The 19758-nt window shown below is 50.4% G+C and overlaps 1 protein-coding gene across 1 annotated transcript; it reads left to right on the top strand.

Annotated features, from left to right (window-relative positions):
• Positions 1–1588: 1588 nt before the first annotated feature.
• C13H10orf143 (chromosome 13 C10orf143 homolog) lies at positions 1589–19431 on the top strand. Its single transcript, XM_059661691.1, has 4 exons — positions 1589–1741; positions 8559–8720; positions 8829–8891; positions 18871–19431. The coding sequence occupies exons 1-4, from the start codon at positions 1673–1675 to the stop codon at positions 18898–18900; spliced, it is 324 nt and encodes a 107-aa protein (XP_059517674.1). The 5' UTR covers positions 1589–1672; the 3' UTR covers positions 18901–19431.
• The last annotated feature ends 327 nt before the right edge of the window (positions 19432–19758 follow it).

Genomic DNA, 19758 nt, shown 5'->3' on the forward strand with positions numbered 1-19758 from the left:
TTTTTGAGGTACTGTCATACTGTTTTTAGTAGTGGCTACAACATTTCACATTCCCACCAGCAATGCACCAGGGGTCCAATTTCTTCCCATCTTAGCCAACAATGATTTTTTTTATTACAACCCTCCTAATGGGTATGAAGTGGTATCTCATTGTGGTTTATATTTGCATTTCCCTAATGACTAGTGATATTGGCCATATTATCATGTGTTTATTGGCCATTTGTATTATCACCTTTGATGCATAAAAGTTTCAAATTTTAAAATAGTTCAATTTAGGTATTTTCTCTTTTGTTGACTGTGATTTTTTAAAAAAATTATCTTTATTGTTGAAAGTATTACCTTTGTCCCCTTTTTGTTGACTGTGTTTTATGCAAGACTCCATTGTCATGAAAGTCTCCCTTTTTCTTCCACCGCTTAATGTATTTAACGTTTAAATAACGAGCACGCTAACTATCATTTTATTATTTTTAAAGTTTTTAAAAATTTAAGATATTAAAAATTCAATAAACATACTAAGTAAATAGGGTACAAAGTCCCACTTGTCTTTGAAGTCAGAGTTGAGCCCACTCTCTCTCCCTACTGCGAACCCCAATACCTGTCATGATGGTCCCCCGGGGAAAGTCCGCCTTACCATTTCTAACAAGTGTCACGAATATCTTTCCTCTAACACGACATACAGTAGGTGTATTTAGAAGGATGTGGTGTAGCTCAGCACTGTTTACCAACACCAGGCACCTGGGCACCCCAGCTCACCATGCACACAGCCAGGACCCCACTCCCCAAGGTCTGGCGGAGAGGCCATGGTTTCCCCTTGTACACAATCCAAGGGCCCCGCAGCGCTGCCCTCAGCCAGCAGAGAAATACTGGCCCTAGGGCAGCGGTTCTCAACCTGTGGGTCGCGACCCCTTTGGCGGTCGAACGATCCTTTCACAGGGGTCGCCTAAGACCATCCTGCATATCAGATATTTACACGACGATTCATAACTGTAGCAACATTACAGTTATGAAGTAGCAACGAAAATAATTTTATGATTGGGTCACAACATGAGGAACTGTATTTAAAGGGCCAGAAGGTTGAGAACCACTGCCCTAGGGTCTCCGGACCCGAAGCCACCGTGCACCTGGCCAAACAGGGCTGGAGTCCGTGGAGTCACCCCGCAATTGTCCTTGCCAGCTCCTGCTAGGAAGTGAGGCCACCTCACTGGGACTACAATTCCCAGAGACCCCGCGGTCTCGCCCGTTCTGATTGGCTCACTGCGCCTTCTATCAGCCAACCAGCCAGGAAGATGGCCAATTACGAGGGCGAGAAGGCGGGTGCTCCTCCCTCCGATCCAAGGTCCACAGTCAAAGCGTGGTGGGTCCCTTAAAAAGTTAAATTCTTCCGACCTTCACGACCGATTCAGTGATTGTAGAAGCGATAGGCCGGCCCTCGTTGCAAAATAATGGCCTGGGACAAGCGTCTCTTAAGTCCAGAAGACTCTGGTCTCCGCTACTCCTGCCTGAAGCGATCGCCTGGCAGGACTCGAGTGGTCCGGCGGAACCCCGCCCCCATTTCTCATTGGCTCCCGCGGGACACGTGGAGGTAGAGGGCGTGGACGCGGCGGCGTGGGCGGGGCGCCCGGCGTCTGGTGGAGATGATAGATAGTCCCGGGGACTCGGGCCTGTGGGTCGCATGGACACCCTGGCGCTGGGCCGGTGGCGTCGGCGAAGGCCGGAGGAGTTGCAGGTTCCAGCAGACGCGGTGAGCCCTCAGGGGCCTGGGCGTTGGGAACGGGAAGGCGGTGTCCTCGGGCTGGCCCACAGTGGGCTTCGCGTCTCCTGGCGGCCTCTTTGGTGAGGCGTCCTGGCTGGCAGCTGCCTGCTCGCACCTGTTGGGGCGGGGCCAGAGGTGGGCGGGGCCAGGGGTGGGCGTGACCATCCCTCCTGCCGCGCCTGCGCAGAAATCAGGACTCGTTTGCCGCCAGACCCGCAAGCTGTCCAGGCACTGGGAGCCCAGGGTCCCTCTAGGTGCGCGGGCCTCCCTGCAAGGCTGGAGGACTTGGCGTCTGGGCCTGGGAGGGGCGTTCCTGCGCCCACCTCCACGTGCAGGCGCCGGGCTGCTGTGGTAGGAGTGCTGGTTGGGCAGACGGGTCAGTCCCGCCTGGGTTGAGTGCTCTGACCGGAGAGAACCGGGTGGGAGGTGATGGCGTGGGTGGGTGGTCAGGTGGGTGCGAGACTGGGAGGAAAAACAGTGTAGGACGCGGGAAGGCACCTCCCCTTTCCGGGGACGGAAAGAAGTCTGTGGGGTTGAAGCCGGCAGCGCTGGCATCCTTGCCTCTGTCCTCGGATTGCTGGCTCCTCGCCACCTCGGTGAAGTCTCGGTTCTGCCCCAGAGCGTGGGCCCGCTGCCTGCACACCCAGCGTCGAAGGTTTTCCTGTCTGCTTCTCCTGGACCTACAGGCTCCAAGAGACATCTCTCCCGAGGTAATGCGGAAGGCGTTTTCCAATGTTCCGCACAGTAGGACAGGTGGCTTACCTTTCTACCCTGCAGCCTCTCTCTGTTTCCTCGCCACCCACTCACGGCCGGATCACGAGGCCAGCATCACTTATGTCACAGCCACACCCCACTTCCAGGGACCATGTTACTAGGGCACAGGTGTAGCTTCTGTAACAGGGCGATTTCATACCACATTGGCTCAAACAAGTTGGATAGATTCTCTCCCTTAACAGTATAGAGGTGAGCAGTCCAGGACAGTGGAACATGGGTACCCTACATGCAGGTATGAGACCGCTGATGCCCAAATCAGAGACACACAGGGAGGCCAGCTCCTCCTGTCCCAGCTCTGCCCCCCCCCCCCCTTGAGTGCTGTCCCCTTCCGTGAGGTCAGCACCGGCTCATCACTACAGCGCTCACCTTCCAGACTGGGGAGTCCATAGTCAAGTGACGGGATCACACTGCCATTTTAAGAGCTTATCTGGCCGCTCTGTGGGAACTGAAAGGGGTGGTGGCCAGAAGGAAGGTATGGGTTGAGAACATAGGGAGGCGACAGAGACTTGGCCAGAGGACGGTGAGATGGTGAGAGTAGACAGCAGTATATTGTGGAGGAAGAACGGACAGGTCCTGCTTATGGAGTGGATGATTGTTAGGATCAAATGAGAGAACAAATAGGGAAACACCCTAAACCGTAGTTTGTTTGTTTTTTTGATGGGAAGGGATGTTTATTAGGTTCTACCTGTTGTAAGTAAATTTGTATACCCGCTTTCCTTAGGATTCTCAATCTTAATCAGGAATAACAGATTTATATTGTACTTGATAAATACTGCAAGCCTAAGATTACCCCCCAATAAGTATAGTATGTGCATTTATGTATTTTTACTGTAATTCGGAATACAAGTGTTTTTTCTTTGCTCTTCTTTGCTTATCTTCTTCTAGATAACTCGCTCTCATAGAATGAAATTGGCATTCTTACTTCGGACCACTGGCTTGCCTTAAGTGTCCTTCTCTCTGTCAGGCTAGATTGGCCCAGAGCAGCGGTTCTCAACCTGTGGGTCGCGAACAATGAAAATACATCCTGCAATCAGATATTTATATTACCATTCATAACAGTAGCAAAATTACAGTTATGAAGTAGCAACGAAAATAATTTTATGGTTGGGGGTCACCACCACATGAGGAACTGTATTAAAGGGTCGCGGCATCAGGAAGGTTGAGAACCACTGGTCCAGAGTGTGGACCTGCACAGGAGGTTGAGGGTGGCTGTGTACAGGACGTTGAGGAGTCCTAAGGTATGGTCAGAGCCGGATAAAGCACAGCATCAAGATACTCAGATTTGGTTGACGCCCTGTATGCCCTGATAACATGGGAGTTGATGGCGGGACTCCTAATTTCTGGTCTTCTCAGTAGTTGACATTGTGCCAGATTTCACTGTGTTGTAGAGCAAACCTCCCAAGTGCAAGGTCATTTTCCAAATGAAAGTGTCATCGAGGAGGGATCTTTGCTTGATGGAAACCATGCTCTCTTTCTAAATGGCGGTCTGTAGGGCCTTATTAATCTTTCTCATCAGCATTAACAGTTCTGTACTCGGGGCTGATGGACGTCCGTATCAGCTACTTCATATCAGCAAAAGTAAACTTTCCTTACTGTGGTAGAATTAAAACCAAACTCCACTAAAATCCTCACTCAGCAAACTGTTTCTAGCAACTAGGACTCAATTAGCCAGCATCACACATTTATAATACAAATGAATAAAGGCCATTAGTCAGTAAAAACCCTCAAATACCTTCAATCTGAAAGGTTAGATGTGTGTGTGTGTGTGTGTGTGTGTGTGTGTGTGTGTGTGTGTGTGTGGAGACTTACCATTAATTACATTACTGAGTTCTAATGATTTACCTTGGTATTCTAATTCATGGTATATATGCTTAACTCATATATTAGCTTATATATTATATACATTCATTCAAGGTGTTTAATTTTTTAAAAAGTATATTTTATTGATTTTTTACAGAGAGGAAGGGAGAGGGATAGAGAGTTAGAAACATCAATCAGCTGCCTCCTGCACGCCTCCTACTGAGGATGTGCCCGCAACCAAGGTACATGCCCTTGACCGGAATCGAACCTGGGACCTTTCAGTCCGCAGGCTGACGCTCTATCCACTGAGCCAGACGGGTTAGGGACAAGGTGTTTAATGGTTAAGAACGTGGCCTTTTCTCGCTGTGCCGATGGAAGCGAATGCACGGTGCTCTCTGTCCGTGTTCAAGGGAGTCGATATCTGTTTTCTTTACTCTCCACATGCTTCTCTAGTGTGGAGTGGAAAATGGGTTTCTGGAGGTGGCGGCCTGCCGGGTTCAGCCTAGCACAGCTGGTACCGGCCTTGCTCTGCGTGCCCCGTTCTGGTACCGTTCATTGGCTCCCCAGGTTCGTGGGGAGTGCATCTCCAGTCTGATTGCTACGCGGGCTCCCTCGCATCAGCACGGAAGCCGAGGCTTTGAATTTCATTTCTGCCCAAATGTGAAACCCTTAGCCCCCCCCCGCGTCCACTCATCCAGCTCCCTGGGCCCCATCACTTCCAATAAAGAAGCACGTCCTCGGCAACACAGGCGCGGCCGCACCTCCTCGGCGAGGGCAGCGTGTCTCTCCCAGGCCTGTCTACTTTGTTCCATCATTGAGGCAACAGGATATATATCTTCTGTTTTAATTTATGCGTCGTATCAAGTGTCTTCTCTTCATCGCATTCCTGCTTCAGTTATTCTCCGGCGAGGTTGCTGTTCGATTGATCTCCTTCAATTATTGTTAAGTAATGGGGTCTTGGTGTAGACGCGGGGTTTTAATTTGTTTATACAGTGCGAGTGTCTTTATAGTCGGGCAGTCAATCTCCGCCTGCCTTATGAAGGCTGACAGAGCCTCGCTAGAAGGAGGGGGAGAGAGCCGTACACAGGCATCCGGCCTGAGGGGCCTCTGCAGCCTTCCTTCTGCTGTGGTCCAGGCCAGCCCGCGATGACCCGACTATTTGCCGAGGAAGTGTCCAGGTCAGCCTCATGCAGTCAGCTCTCAGTAATCCACAGTAAATAGCAGCAAACATGAATAATTTAATCCACTCGGCTGACTGAGGGCCATCAAGCCGGCGATCCCCACGTTCCCTGGGGAGCCCAGCCTTAACCCAGCACCTTGGCATCAACGTGGGACCTCCTTTCACCTGCCACAGAGGTGGGAAGCTGGCCTCCTCGGCCACCTGAGCCCCTAGGAACCTCGGCTTGTCACCATGGATACTCACCAGTCTGCTGACCTTCACGTGCCAGTTATGCTGTGACCCCACCCAGAAGTGGTTGAGATGTCATCGTGGAGCGCGGGGCATGTCGCAGAGGCGGTGCTTCTGCCTCCCTTCCCCCACCCCTGCCCTGTGCTTTCCTTCTCAGCAAGTCTGACGTCACTCAAAAGGCAGGGACGTAGTAGGAGTGCTCGCTGCTGAGTGATGTCGCTGATGGAAGGTCCGCGCCTACGAATAAAATGGCCTGGGGCCCGTGGCATTTCCACTGCTTCCCTTTAACACAGATTATTTTTAATTAAATATTTTTTGTTGGAAGTATTACATCTGTCCCCCTTCCCCCCCATTGACCCCTTCCAGCCTACCCCCACCCCCCACCCCAGGCCTTCACCACCCTTTTGTCTGTGTCCGTGGGTTGTGCTAACACGGATTACTGAAAGCTGACAATAAACCAGTTTTTTTTTTTTAAATATATTTTATTGATTTTTTACAGAGAGGAAGGGAGAAAGATAGTCAGAAACATCGATGAGAGAGAAACATCGACCAGCCGCCTCTTGCACACCGGGGATGTGCCCGCAACCCAGATACATGCCCTTGACCGGAATCGAACCTGGGACCTTTCAGTCCGCAGGCCGACGCTCTATCCACTGAGCCAAACCGGTTTCGGCAATAAACCAGTTTTAACATGTCACGCCTCTTTTTGAAATTAAATTTATTGGGATAACAGTGGCTAATAACATCATTTAAATTTCAGGTGTCCGACTTTATCATGGAACATCTGTTCTGTGCTCACCACCCAAAGTCTAGTTTTCTTCCTCACCACGTATTTGACCTCCTTTACCCTTTTTTAAAATTTTCGTTTGAATTCTCCTTGGGTACTTTACACTTTATCCTTCATTTCTGACATAATTTCGTTTTCCCCTTCCATTACTTTCCTGGGTTCATTCACTGCTTTCCTTCTTGCTCCCTATTTTTGTCCCTTTCTGTTTTTAATTGACATCTCTAATTCAAGGTGATTTTCGTCTCCAGTGTTTGCTTGAATACGTTTAGTTATGTTTGCAGAGTATTGAACTACAGTTTTCTTTTGGTTCATGGCGGTTTTTTAGGAGGGAATTTCTATAACGTTGGTCTTTCTACAAGACCCTGGTCTGATGGCACCTGGTCCAGTCAGTGCAGCTGCTGTGTGCGCACGTGCGTGTGCGTGTGCGTGTGTGTGTGTGTGTGTGTGTGTGTGTGTGTGTCTGTGTCTGACGGGAGGGCGTGAGCCTCCTGATATCATGGTCCTCTTTACTTGTAGGACCCGAAATTTTCCCTGCTTTTCTTCTTTTTATCTTCACCACCGGTTGCCAAAGGGCACTTCTCCCTCCCCTTTCCCCTGTTGGCTCCCAGGAGCTGTGAGTTGTGAAGAGGCCTCTTGAAATGGCGTTCGCTCCTTAGAATTGCGTGGACTTTGCAGTCCCTTCCCTGCATCCACGCTCTGGGCCACGCAGGGACTGTCATAGCCCCTTCATGGTTGTAGTGGTCTCTCCGGGGCCATGGAGATGGCTCTCACCTTATGTTAGTGGCTCCTCACAGAGCCCGCCTCAGTGCGGGTGGGGGGAGCCCGGGACCCACACTCAGGTTTGGTGGTGTTTCTCTTTGTACCAGTTAATCATGTGTGGATTATTCCTGTTGTGTCACTTAGCACTAGCAGAATGTGATGCAGACTTTGGCATCCTCTGTCTTTAAGTTTTGCTCGGGGTGTGGTTTGGTGCAGAATTTTGAGTGACTCAGGCTTTAGTTTCCTGTCACTTGGGAAGAACTGTAGGAGTAGGTAACTGTGTACCCGCCCTTGTCTTCTGCCACCTAGAGGTCCAGCGCTTACCCCAAGAAATGACTCCAAGTGGCTTAAGGGTCTCACTTTAATCTCTACATATCTGTTTTAAGGCATGTTAGAGAACAGTAGAACCAGCAGCCTAAACCTATGAGATAAAGCTTCTATTGACTAAACCCATTAAGTAAAAAGGTGTCAGTTTAGAAAATATTAAATAAATAACAGTACAGATAATAAGTAATTTGGCACAAATCATGGTGCTGGTTTGCAAGTGACTGAAGAAGTTGTGCCACGGGTGTCACGGGCAGGAGCTCTCTAGCAGCCGGGCCTGCAGGCTGCCCAGGGATCCAGAGACACCGCTGGGGCTGGGCAAGGCCATGGCATCTGACTCGGTGTCGGTGCGAGCGGTGCCCTCACAGCACACAGCCTTGGCACTCTGAGAGCAGTTTCTTTAGCTTCAGGGGATTGCTTTGGTAGTTTACCTTTCGCTCCAGTGGAAGCAGAAACCAAATGCTAACTTTCCCAAAGGTTATCAGTTAAGACTGTGTGTGCAACTTTTGAAATACAATTAACTGGGTCTTCGGTGCCCGTAAGAGAAAGAGTTATTCATGTGTGGATTATTCCTGCTGTGTCACTTAGTACTAGCAGAATGTGGTGCAGCATAAAACTAGTTTCTTGAACAAAATTTATGGGTCTTGTACGTTTTCAATATCAATAAACCAGTCACAGTAGTTTATGACAAGATTTTCTGCTCAAATTGTTAAAATGACTGTTTTAAATCTGTAAAGCTAAGTAAATATCAGACAATTTAGGAAATAATGAGGTTAAATGTAATTGATGGCGGTTATTCCTGAAGATAAAGTTTAAAGTCATCCCCTCAAATGTCCTATAAACTTTCCCAGCTCCACAGGGTCTGTATTTGCAGCTGAAGTTTTCAGGAAGCAAATTTAATTAGCGTTGTGTGCTTTACGAGGCCATCTCGAGTGAAATTTTGTTCGTTTCAGAAGCGGGTGTGCAGGAGCCTCGAAGCAGCTGCGCAGGAGCGGGGCTGTCCCCAGGTGAAGGCCGGCGCCCTGGTGTCCTGGGGCAGCCGGGAGCTGGAGGCGCAGCCGGGAGGCCTCCCTGCGCCAAGGCCAGCCAGAGGCCAGGGGCCACCGAGTGCGGGGGTAGGTTCCTGTTCCTGCCAAACCAGCTGGGAACCCATTTAAATATTCTAATATGAAGTGTAAATAACCGTGGTTCTGATCCATCTGCGCCTGTGATTTGTCAACCAGGTCCCTCCGACCGGTGGGAGGAGCTCCGCCCAGCCCTGCCCGAGATGTATTGCGGGGGAGTCTGTAAGTGCATTCACCTTCTTGTGTCACATAAAGGGTAGACTTGTTCTTAAATATTAGATCCATAAAACAAAGTTAATAAAAAAGGCAATTACGCTTCTAAGGAATGAGGGATGTAAATAAAAAGGTGCCGCTTGATTTAAGCTTTTCTTAGCATTCTACTGGGGTGCACACCAATTTGTCTCCAGCTTCAAGTTGGAAATAGAAATTGCAAATATGTTTAAAATTCTTTTTAAAAGCAGGGTTCAGGGAAGGGAATTGGAGGACATCTGGGGAGAAAGGCCTGCCCTCATTTAAGTATCCAAATAGGAATCAGTGTTGTTTTTTCTCATCTCTGATAAGCTTTTCCTTCATGTTTCCATAAACTTCCCATAAACCAAAGATTTCAGGAGAAATGCAATATTCACACCATTAATTCAAAGTCAAGGGCGGTCTAACACTGCCAGGGCCCGGTTCTCAGTCTCCTGTGTCAGGCGGAATATCATAAAGTATACATTAGCATAATCATGCCTTGGTTATTAATTTTGAGCTTATTCTAAGAACAAGTTAATATATCTTTGATAACCTCTGTAATTCTTGGGGGTTTTTCAATTTAAAAATTGGAATCTTAATATTGTAATAAAATAGAATTATGTTTAATTTTACATAGAAACCAGGAGTGTGTGTAAGTGTGTGTGTGTGCGCGCATGTCTGTGTGTGTCGTCTGTGTATATCTGCTTTTGCTCCCTAAAGATTTTTACAGAAGCACATTGTTCTGATTTTGATAAGCAAAAGATTGAGTCAACGAATTAGACCTTCAATTGACACATTGCAAGTTATTATGTTTTACAATGATAGGCAACGATTTTGTTTTAAACCAAGAACTGAAAGGGTGTTAGTTGTCACCTGCGTGCCCCTCTGCTCATGTGAAGTCATGAGTCAGGTCTGAAAACAAAGCCCGTGTCAGACCCGCCCCGCGAAGGCGCGCTCTTCTTCCTCAGTGCTGTCCTCAGGAAGCTCCGCCCTCACAGGGGGAAGGGCCGAGAGCCAGCACCTGAAGTACTCTGTGTGGGATGGCTCACGCGACTGCCACACACACCACGCCATGCAAAGAAGTAATATTTACCTTGAGAAATGGGACCCTTTCTGGGCCCATTGCTTATTGCTGCCGCCCTCCCTTCTCATCCAATTTCAGTGTCTTCCAGACCCACCCGTGGGGCACACACTGGGCATGAACCGTGGATCTCTGTGCTCTCAGAGCTGTGCGCTGGCATGAGTGGCTTAAAGGAAAAAAATTTGGCTCAAGCAACTGATTGGATCATTTTGGCTAATATTCTGTTTGAACAACAGTACCTATTTGATTAGGGTTTTTCCTTCCTTTGTAATTCCCCAAGCTCGCCTCTGTTCGGTTTCATAGGAAATGAGTCTATGAGCAGAAAACCTATATTGATATGTAAATATATCAGTTTTTGGTTAATGCTTGATATTCTTTTTCATCTAAATTTCAGAAACCGACTTTAAAAAAATCAGTTTCTCTCTATTTGTAGTTATTTTCAATAAAATTTCACCCAGCCTTGGGTGATTTAATATTTACACCCACTATTTCTAAAAGTCTTATGTAAATAAAGATTGAAATATGAATTCGAAAAGTCACACCTCTTGATATTTGAACAGACTCTAGCTGCATATATCTTCTTTTTCTAATAATATGGCTACTTTCCCTCCTAAGCTTTTAAAATAATAAGACACTATTTTTGCATTTTAGAACATTGAAAGTCCAGTGTTAAATAAAAAGCAAATAGTATTTTTAGCGATGCAGGATCCCAGGGAGCAGTGCTTAACGCAGAATACCGGTGGGTGTAGCCCTGCATGTCAGACGGCTTCATTAAACATGCCATGCCATGCACCGTCCCCGCATGCACCAGGCCCTGCCATGCACCATCCCTGCACGCACCAGGCCCCGCCACTCAACGTCCCCGCACGCACCAGGCCCCGCCACGCACCAGGCCCCGCCACGCACCAGGCCCCGCTACACACCAGGCCCCGCCATGCACCGTCCCCGCATGCACCAGGCCCCGCCACGCACCAGGCCCTGTATGCACCAGGCCCTGCCATGCACCGTCCCTACACGCACCAGGCCCCACACGCACTAGGCTCCGCCACGCACCAGGCCCCGCCGTGCACCGTCCCCACACTCACCAGGCCCCACACGCACCAGGCCCCGCCATGCACCGTCCCCGCCATGCACCGTCCCCGCACGCACCAGGCCCCGCCACGCACCAGGCCCTGCCATGCACCAGGCCCTGCCATGCACCGTCCCTACACGCACCAGGCCCCACACGCACTAGGCCCTGCCACGCACCAGGCCCCGCCGTGCACCGTCCCCGCACTCACCAGGCCCCGCCACGCACCAGGCCCTGCCATGCACCGTCCCTGCATGCACCAGGTCCCGCCACGCACCAGGCCCCGCCACGCACCAGGCCCCGCCACGCACTGTCCCCGCCATGCACTGTCCCCGCACCCACCAGGCCCCACACGCACCAGGCCCCGCCATGCACCGTCCCTGCACGCACCAGGCCCCGCCATGCACCAGGCCCCGCCATGCACCGTCCCTGCACGCACCAGGCCCCGCCATGCACCAGGCCCCGCCATGCACCGTCCCTGCACGCACCAGGCCCCGCCATGCACCGTCCCTGCACGCACCAGGCCCCACCATGCACCGTCCCCGCACGCACCAGGCCCCGCCATGCACCGTCCCCGCACGCATCAGGCCCTGCCATGCACCGTCCCTGCACGCACCGGGCCCTGCCATGCACTGTCCCTGCACGCACCAGGCCCCACACGCACCAGGCCCTGCCATGCACCAGGCCCTGCACACACCAGGCCCTGCCACGCACCAGGTTGCACCAGGCAAAAGTGCCTCCCACCCAGGCCCCATCCCCACCACTGGCCCAGGGGTAGTTTGTGTGGGATTCTTAACGGGGATCTTGTGTGTGATTGTGAGCTTATTTGGTGCTTTTCCCCCCAAACCCCTTCACATCCTAATTCCCTGGTATGGCTCTGACCCCAGTGGGATATCAGCTGATCAGTTCTGCCCTGAATTCTCCACGTGGCTGTCTCAGCTCGGTGCCCGAGTTCCTGTCCTCCTTCTGTCCCTAAGCTTTTCCTTATTTTTTTTTTTTTAATATATCTCACTGATTTTTTCACAGAGAGGAAGGGAGAGGGATAGAGAGCCAGAAACATCGATGAGAGAGACACATCGATCAGCTGCCTCCTGCACCCCCTCCCGCCCTACTGGGGACGAGCCCGCAACCACGGGACATGCCCCTGATTGGAATCGAACCCGGGACCCCTCAGTCTGCAGGCCGACGCTCTATCCACTGAGCCAAACCGGCTAGGGTGCTTTTCTTTATTTTTATCATGAGTCATCTCTCACAAATGCAAGGTCTTGACTGCTCACATCTGCCAGGATCTTCCCCTACCTTCTCATGCTAGGTCGCTGTTATAATGACACTATTTCAGTAGTCGCCGATGTTGTTTGTAGTAGTCACTGTTAAGGTTGAACTCATATGTATTGTTATTTAGAAACATCTCTCAGCGAGTTCCTCTGCTCGTGTTCCTGACAGTTGGAACGAAACCGTCCTCTACTCACGTGGTAGGACATGGTATTACGTCACTTGGGGTCTCTCCGTGACACCCGGCCAGGCTGCCCTCACTCTGTGCACCATCCCGTGCTGCCAGTCTGGAAGCGGTGCCAGTGGCCGCTGTCATTGGCAGACTTCCTCTCCTTCCTCAGAGGTCCAGAGCTGGACCAGAGCCTTGCAGCGGGCTTCCTTTCTCGGGCCAGCGCAGCCCAGAGGGTCCCAAGTGTGGCCAGGAAAGCACACCATTCTTTGTAAAGTCAAACCCATGAAACGAAACCGAAGGAGGCTGCCAGAGCTCTCCAGGACAATCAAGAAAGATACACGAAAGGGGTGGCATGACAGGTACACGAGAAGGGGTGGCCTTGTGAGACAGAAACCCTGGGAAGAACAGACTGGGGTGGTAGTTGAGGGGCAGGTCTGTATTCTCAGCACCAAGTGTTGGAGGGGATCTGGCCCCTGACACTCTGTCGCTCCTCTGAGCGGGAGCCTTTCGGGGAAGGGGCCACTCTCAGCTGTCACTGGGTCAGCGGGACAGGCAGTGGCCTGCTTTCTCTCAGCGCCACCCCCCCAGCTTTGGGTCCCCTGCTCGGTATTGCGGAGGCTGCATTTCCGGCCTCCCTTGCTCTGGTTTCTGACGCTGGACACCAGCGTGGTTGGAGGGGGTGGCAGCCAGAGCATTTCTCCCTCCTCCTTCCTTAAGGGCCTCTCAGCGCCTCCCTCCAAGGCCCTGGCTCCCGCAGAGGGGTCCCTGTGGTCCCAACTCTTGCTGGCCCTCGCCACCCAGGGTGGGCGTCCCACAGTGGGGGTTGTTGGGTTGCCTCCCCTGCCCTGTGTGGCTAAGATTTCTTCCACCATTTGTGTCCTTGAATCCCATGCTCAATTTCCTGTGTTGGGAATACCTAGATTGGACCCCACCTGGGCTAATCAGCTAATGCATGGACAGATTTCCCTGGAAAAGAAAAGAAAAGATAGCGTGGGTGTTTTCTTTTTGTTTGTTTGTTTTTGTTTTTTAGTTAATCCTCACCTGAGGATATTTTTCCATTGATTTTTTTTTTTTTTTTTTGAGAGTGTGGAAGGGAGAGAGAGAGAAACATTGATCTGAAAGAGACATATCAATCAGTTGTCTCCCGCATGTGCCCTGACCAGGGCCGGGGATCTAGCCTGCAACCCACGTATGTGCCCTTGACCGGAATAGAAACCCAGACCCTTCAATCCGAGGACCAACACTCTATGCACTGGGCCCACCTGGCCAGGGCAGAGACTGCGGTTTTAAACGCAGGCCTTTGGCCTTTGTGCCTTTGTGCCCCCGCTCAGGCTCAGGGTCTTGGTCCGGGCTCAGGGTGTGGCGTGTGGCAGGGCCGGTCGTGGCTGGGAGTCACACGGGGGGTGTTACATTGAAAACTACAGTCAGGCCTCTACTCTGGCCCATCACTGGGGTTCCTTCGCTTGCTTTTATCTGGCCTTGGTGGGCGTTACTGCCCAAACTGGAACCCAATATGGGAACCATGATTGTTGGGATTGCTGACCAGCACCCCACCCCCACTTCCCAACGAACTGATTTGTGATCCTAGCCTGGGCCGGGGGCTGAGGGCAGCTGCTGAGGGAGTGGCCTTCATCAGCCTCTGTGCTGTTCACTGGGTGACACTCACTTTTCGACTCCATTGCCTGATGGCGGGGGTGGGTCACTGCAGGGGGAGGAATGGGGGGGGGGAGGGGGGAGGGGGCTGTTGGTTCGTTGTTGCCCTGTAGGTGCAGCAGGAGCCCAAGCGTGATGATGACTCTGATTCTAAATGGACATACATTTTTTTGTACTTTTATCTCCAAGTGGGTGACCTTTAAAATATTTGCTTTATTTGTTTGCCTGTCTGTCTCATTGGTGATTGCTTTGCACGTCTGCAGCATCTAGAAGCACAGTAGCAGAGCAGGAGCGGGCCCGGGCCCGGCGGAAGCAAGGCTGCCTGTCTCCTGTGCCCGCCTGTGCCCGATACCGCAGGCCCAGGTGTCAGGCCGGGACCAAGGCCAAGGAGGGAAATGTGATGTCCTGACATAGATTAAGAGAGATCGATGTGCAGTGGTTCACTCCGTGTGTCCTGTTTCAACAGCTAGTTCTTGTCAGGCCTTTATTCTTACGTCCTGAGAGAAGAAAACGCAATCATGGAGTTATCAACGGGATTTCATTGATCATTCTGTAAGAATGAAATTGTGTTCCGTGCATTTCCTCCCTCAAGGTGTCAGGGATCCTGAGTTCATCGGTCTAACCCCGTCAATTTAGAGATAAGGGCAATGAGGTCCACGGGGGTTAAGTGATTGGCCTGCCGTGCGGCGTGCTTGATGGGGAGGCTGGCTCCAGCACGCACTGCGCCCGCCCCTCCTGTTCTTCTTGGCTGGTGTGTGTGTTTACAGCCAGCGTGCCATCATCACTTCCCAACACTGGGCGCGGCGGCCTGCTCTGACACCCCAAGAAGGGCAGCAGGGAGACGGTGGGTCTTCGTGGACCTCATTCCCAGACACAATGAGAGCTGCTTGGCTCAGACGCAGAGCTGAATTATTCAAACTGAGCGAATGAGCTGGCCAAGGGGAAACTCGGGCTGTGCCAGTGCAGCCAAATGTGAATCCCAAAATAGATGCTTGTGAGTAGACTCACTGCCACACTCTTCCGATGGAGCTTCTGATAGTGAATGCTTCCTCTGGAACGTGGATCCCAGAAAAATAGTGTATTAACCCCTAGAGTGCCGGGGGCGCGATCGCGCTCCTCCTGTCTTTCGCCAAAAGTGCCGGGAGCGCTATCAAATCTTCGAAATGGCGTCCAGTTCTAAGTCTGCTTTTATTAGTGATGAGGATATTGCTAAATATGTGAATGTAGTAAAGGTTTCCTTAAGTTTTTGAATATGTAACTTCATTTACTTGCGATTCATAATTTTTTTTCCTAAACTGCTGTAAAATCAGCAAAAATGCCTTGGCAATTTTAGCATAGTTCCTAGGATATTGGTTGGCACTCAAGGGGTTAAAGAGGGTTAACTTAGATCATTTGCTAGGCTCTGAAGGAAGAGAGCCTTCAGATGATAGGACAAACAAAACAAAAACCTTTCTCTAGGAGTCAAATGTTACTCTATGAGGAGATGGTGGAATGGAATAAAAGAAAAGTTAGCACTTTAAGAAAAATGCAGTTTAGACTTCTTATAAGCGTGTTACACTAAGCTAACGCAAACGCGTCCCTCCTGCTCGCAAAACAGGAAGTGCATAGTTAATCCTGTAAGTGAAGAGGGAGCACAAAACACACCCCTCGCCACTGTCCTCAGTCTTGGCCTTTGCTGGGTTTGGCCCAGGATGGGTCCAGGGGCTGGGGGCTAGGATTCTAATTCCCAGTGGAGGTGTGGGAGCCAGAATTTGCATAAAGCTCAGAGGCTTGAAGACCTGTCTGTACCTTAGGGCTTAGAAATTCAAACACCGGCCGTGCATGGGGGTGGGTTCCAGTTTTAGTCTGCCTCAGCAGCACAAGAACCAAAAGCCAACATGAGCATGAAAACAGGTGCAACTATTGAAGACATTATGGTCTTCATCGTGACAAATGCAGAATTATCCTGTAGGCATCCCCCACCGGAGCTTACAGGATGCAAAGATGAAACAGCAGCACATAAGCAAACCAGCCATGGTTGGGGGTAGGAGGCAGGAACTATAACAAACAGGAGAATACAAATCTCCAAGAATCTGAAATAATAAATGAAGTTTACTGTAAAGATAAGTATTTTAATTTTTAAAAGTGATCAAAGGAGAAATGGAGCCATAATGAAAGAATAGAAGAGTATGAAGAAAAAGCAATTGGAAGATTAAAAAACCCACACAAAACTTCTTAAAGTGAATGATATGGTCATTGAAATTAAAGAAAAAAACCATCAGATTAGACACAGTTGTAAGACCAAATTTGTGAATTAGAAGATAAATCAGGTAAGTTTCTAAAATGCACCAAGTGGAATAAATGGAAATTAGGAAAGTGTTTACGAGTCATAGAGGAAAAAATGAGAAGATGTATTAGGAAACCCAGAATGGAGGAATATTAAAATGGGAGAGGAAAATAAAAAAGATTTGCAAAGAATAATGGCTGAGAATTTCCTAGAATTGGAAGAAAGCCAAACAGTTTTGAAGCAGAAGAACAAGATGAGGGAAATCACCTATCAGGTATCCAGACATATGACAGAGCTGTGATCATTAAGGTGATGTGTTATTAGTCCAGCAGTGGACACATGGGCCAATGAGTAAAGTCAAGGGCTTTAAACAAACATATGTGGCAGCTTATACTTTACAGAAAAGATACTACAAATCAGTTGGAAATGACAAGGTATTCTGTAAACTGTGCTGAGAGGCCCTGTCTTGTCTCTTGACCCACCCACCCCTCTCCCTCGCCCCCAGCAGCTCCGAGTGAGCTGCCCAGATGGCTGTCTGACCTCCCCTCCCCAGAGCTGCTCTTCCCTGCTGCCGCCGAGGGTCTCAGGGCACGTTTCTAGGTCAAAGAAGTTTGAGAAATGCTGAATCCTTTTCCTCACTTCTTTTATTATTTCTTTTTTGTAATATATTTTTTATTGATTTTAGAGAGGAAAGGAGAGGGAGACAGAAACATCATTGATGAGAGAGAATCACTAATTGGCTGCCTCCTGCAGGCCCCACAATGAAGATCGAGCCGGCAACCCAGACATATGCCCTGACCGGGAATTGAACCATGAGCTCCTGGTTCATAGGTCAACGCTCAGCCACTGAGCCGCGCCGGCTGGGCTTCCCCACTTCTTGCAGATTTGCTGTGCCTTGGACTAGTAACGACCTGGAGAGTCAGTAAGGAAACCTGTTCATTCCTTCAGTGTCCTTTTGGAAAGAGTGCTCGCATGCATGGGCTTCCGAGACTGCTGGGGAAACAGCCTGATGGGGAAATTCAGCGCCTGCAGTCATCATGGTGCTCAGGGCCTTCCACAGTCTGGGCACCGCTCGGCTCTTCAGGCAGGTCTCCCATCACTGCCCGTGTGCGGCGAAATCACAGCCTCTCCGTTCTGGAAAGTTCTGACCTCATGCCGTTCTCACTGCCTGGGATGGCCTCTCCCACCCTGTAAGACTCTATTCCACCTTTGTGGTTCACTTGGGACACGTGGCCTTATGTGAAGCCTTCCCCAACCCTCATCAGGTGGAATCAGTGCCACCATAGCTTCGTTCCCATCACCTGAATGAGCCGTCTGGTGTGACGGCTGCTGTCAGTCAGGCCTGAGTCTCTCCTATTGGTCCCCGTGGCTTCGGGCACACCTGCTCGCCGGGAAACTGGAACACCATCGTGGACCTGGCTGCTGTTCCCACCGCTGGGCCCACACCACCCTTGCTGGCATCCACTGACCCAGGGGCCCACTGCCACCCCAGTGTGGTCTCGGAGGGCAGGGTGGCCTCTGCCATTGGGCCACGGAGCCATGCTGTTCCTGCTGTATTATGGCCAAGTGTGACAGGTTTCTAAATGCTGGAGAGACCTCTCATTTCACGGTAGCACAGGGTCCGGCCACCTGTCTGCCACCAGCCATCTGGCTCCCCCAGCTCTTTCTGCGGTGAGGTGAGGCGATGCGAGGCCTGGTCCAGGAGACGGGGCAGAGGGCCCTGGCCGGATGGTGATGAACCTGGGCTACTTCCATGTCCCGTCCCCCCAGGAGCCACTTCTGTGTTGAATCCCGATTCATTATTTGGACATCATTTTTAAAAATTCTATTTTATGAATATATAGATATTTTTATTCTCCTTTTTCCTCAGAGGCAAGAGGAGAAATAACATTTATTAAGAACATTCTAAGTGCGGGCGCGGTAGGGAGTGCTTTAACTATCTTAACTATAATATTTTTACATTTATAGGCATACCCCGTTTTATTGCGCTTTGCTTTATGGTGCTTCGCTGATACTAATTTTTTTTTACAAATTGAAGGTCAGACCCTCCCCCAGCAAAAAGATTCTGACCTGCTAAAGGCTCAGATGATGCATAGTGTTTTTATCAAGAAAGTATTTTTTAATTAAGAGATATGCATTTTTAGGCATAATGCTATTGCACACTTACTAGGCTATAGTACAGTGTAAACAATGTGCACTGGGAAACCAACGGATTCGCATGATGAGTTCTATCACGATACTCCCTTTATTGTGATGGTCTGGACCCAGCCACCTTGTCCCCGAGGTCGGCCCTGTACACTCTGTAAGCACACACCTGCCTCAGAAATGAGGCCTCATTCACCAGGGTAGCCAGTCCCTTCAGGGGGAGCAGGTCTATGTGTCGGTGAACACGCAGCCACAATGGATGAATTTAGTCCATGAAAACTGATTCCCACGTGTGCTGTTTTATCATTTTAGGGCCACTTTAACCATTCCGAGAATCAGTAGAAGATGGGAGACGGAAAAGGAATATTCCGATTTTGGTTTGGAACCTCTGTGTGATGGTGAACGTAACCCTCTTACGGATGGGTGTGGGTGCACACCTGTGCTCTCATCCAGGTACCCCACCGCCCTCCGCGACCCAGCCAGTAGGACCCTGTCACTTCCAGAGAGACTACAGATCGCTGGCACCTCCTGAGCCGTCTCCCCACGCGTCCTGGTGGGAAGGAGGGCGATTGTGTCATGGGGACGTTTGAAAACTTCAGTTATCAAATCTCCTGTGAGGCTGAGAGCCCCGTGGCTTCTGGAACCGGATCCAGATGCGGCCTCCCTTTCATACTTCGCAGTGGCTTTGTGGGTGCGTCCAGGGCCGCTCATGCATTCTTTTTAATGAAAAGACTTATTTTTATACTTAAATACCTTATCATCTTAAACTGAATTTTACCAAATGCTGGTGTCCAAGCCGTTCTGTGTGATTCTGCCCCTGAAGTTCATCAGGCACAGGGCCCCTTTGACATTAAATGGCAATTTCTCATTTTCTCTTGGGTTTTCGATGTCTCGTCTGGCTGCGGAGACTGGTGTCACTTTCCCTGAGTCGGAGGCTTCCCGGGGTGTCCCCGTCACCTAGGACAAGGCCCTCACAATGGAGCTGGTTACGGGGTTGCTCTCGGTCCTTCCCCTTCCCGCACCAGCGGCGGACGAAGCCCCTGAGCTCAGGTGATTGCATTGCGTTACCCACGTGGGCCGGTTCTCTGCCGGCCACAAACCCTCCGCCCTGGCGCTCTGAGGAGCCCGAACCATAAGCGCCCACAATGCGTAGTTGTGGAGGGATTCACGTTGGAGAGACGGACAGAAGGGGACAGGGAG

Source organism: Myotis daubentonii, chromosome 13 (assembly GCF_963259705.1).
Source record: "Myotis daubentonii chromosome 13, mMyoDau2.1, whole genome shotgun sequence".
NCBI lineage: Eukaryota > Metazoa > Chordata > Mammalia > Chiroptera > Vespertilionidae > Myotis > Myotis daubentonii.

Coding starts and splice junctions, on each gene's coding strand:
- C13H10orf143 (XM_059661691.1), top strand. CDS start 1,673: ATGGACACCCTGGCGCTGGGCCGGTGGCGTCGGCGAAGGCCGGAGGAG. Junction 1,742..8,558: donor TGCAGGTTCCAGCAGACGCG/GTGAGCCCTCAG, acceptor TGTTCGTTTCAG/AAGCGGGTGTGCAGGAGCCT. Junction 8,721..8,828: donor AGGGGCCACCGAGTGCGGGG/GTAGGTTCCTGT, acceptor TTTGTCAACCAG/GTCCCTCCGACCGGTGGGAG.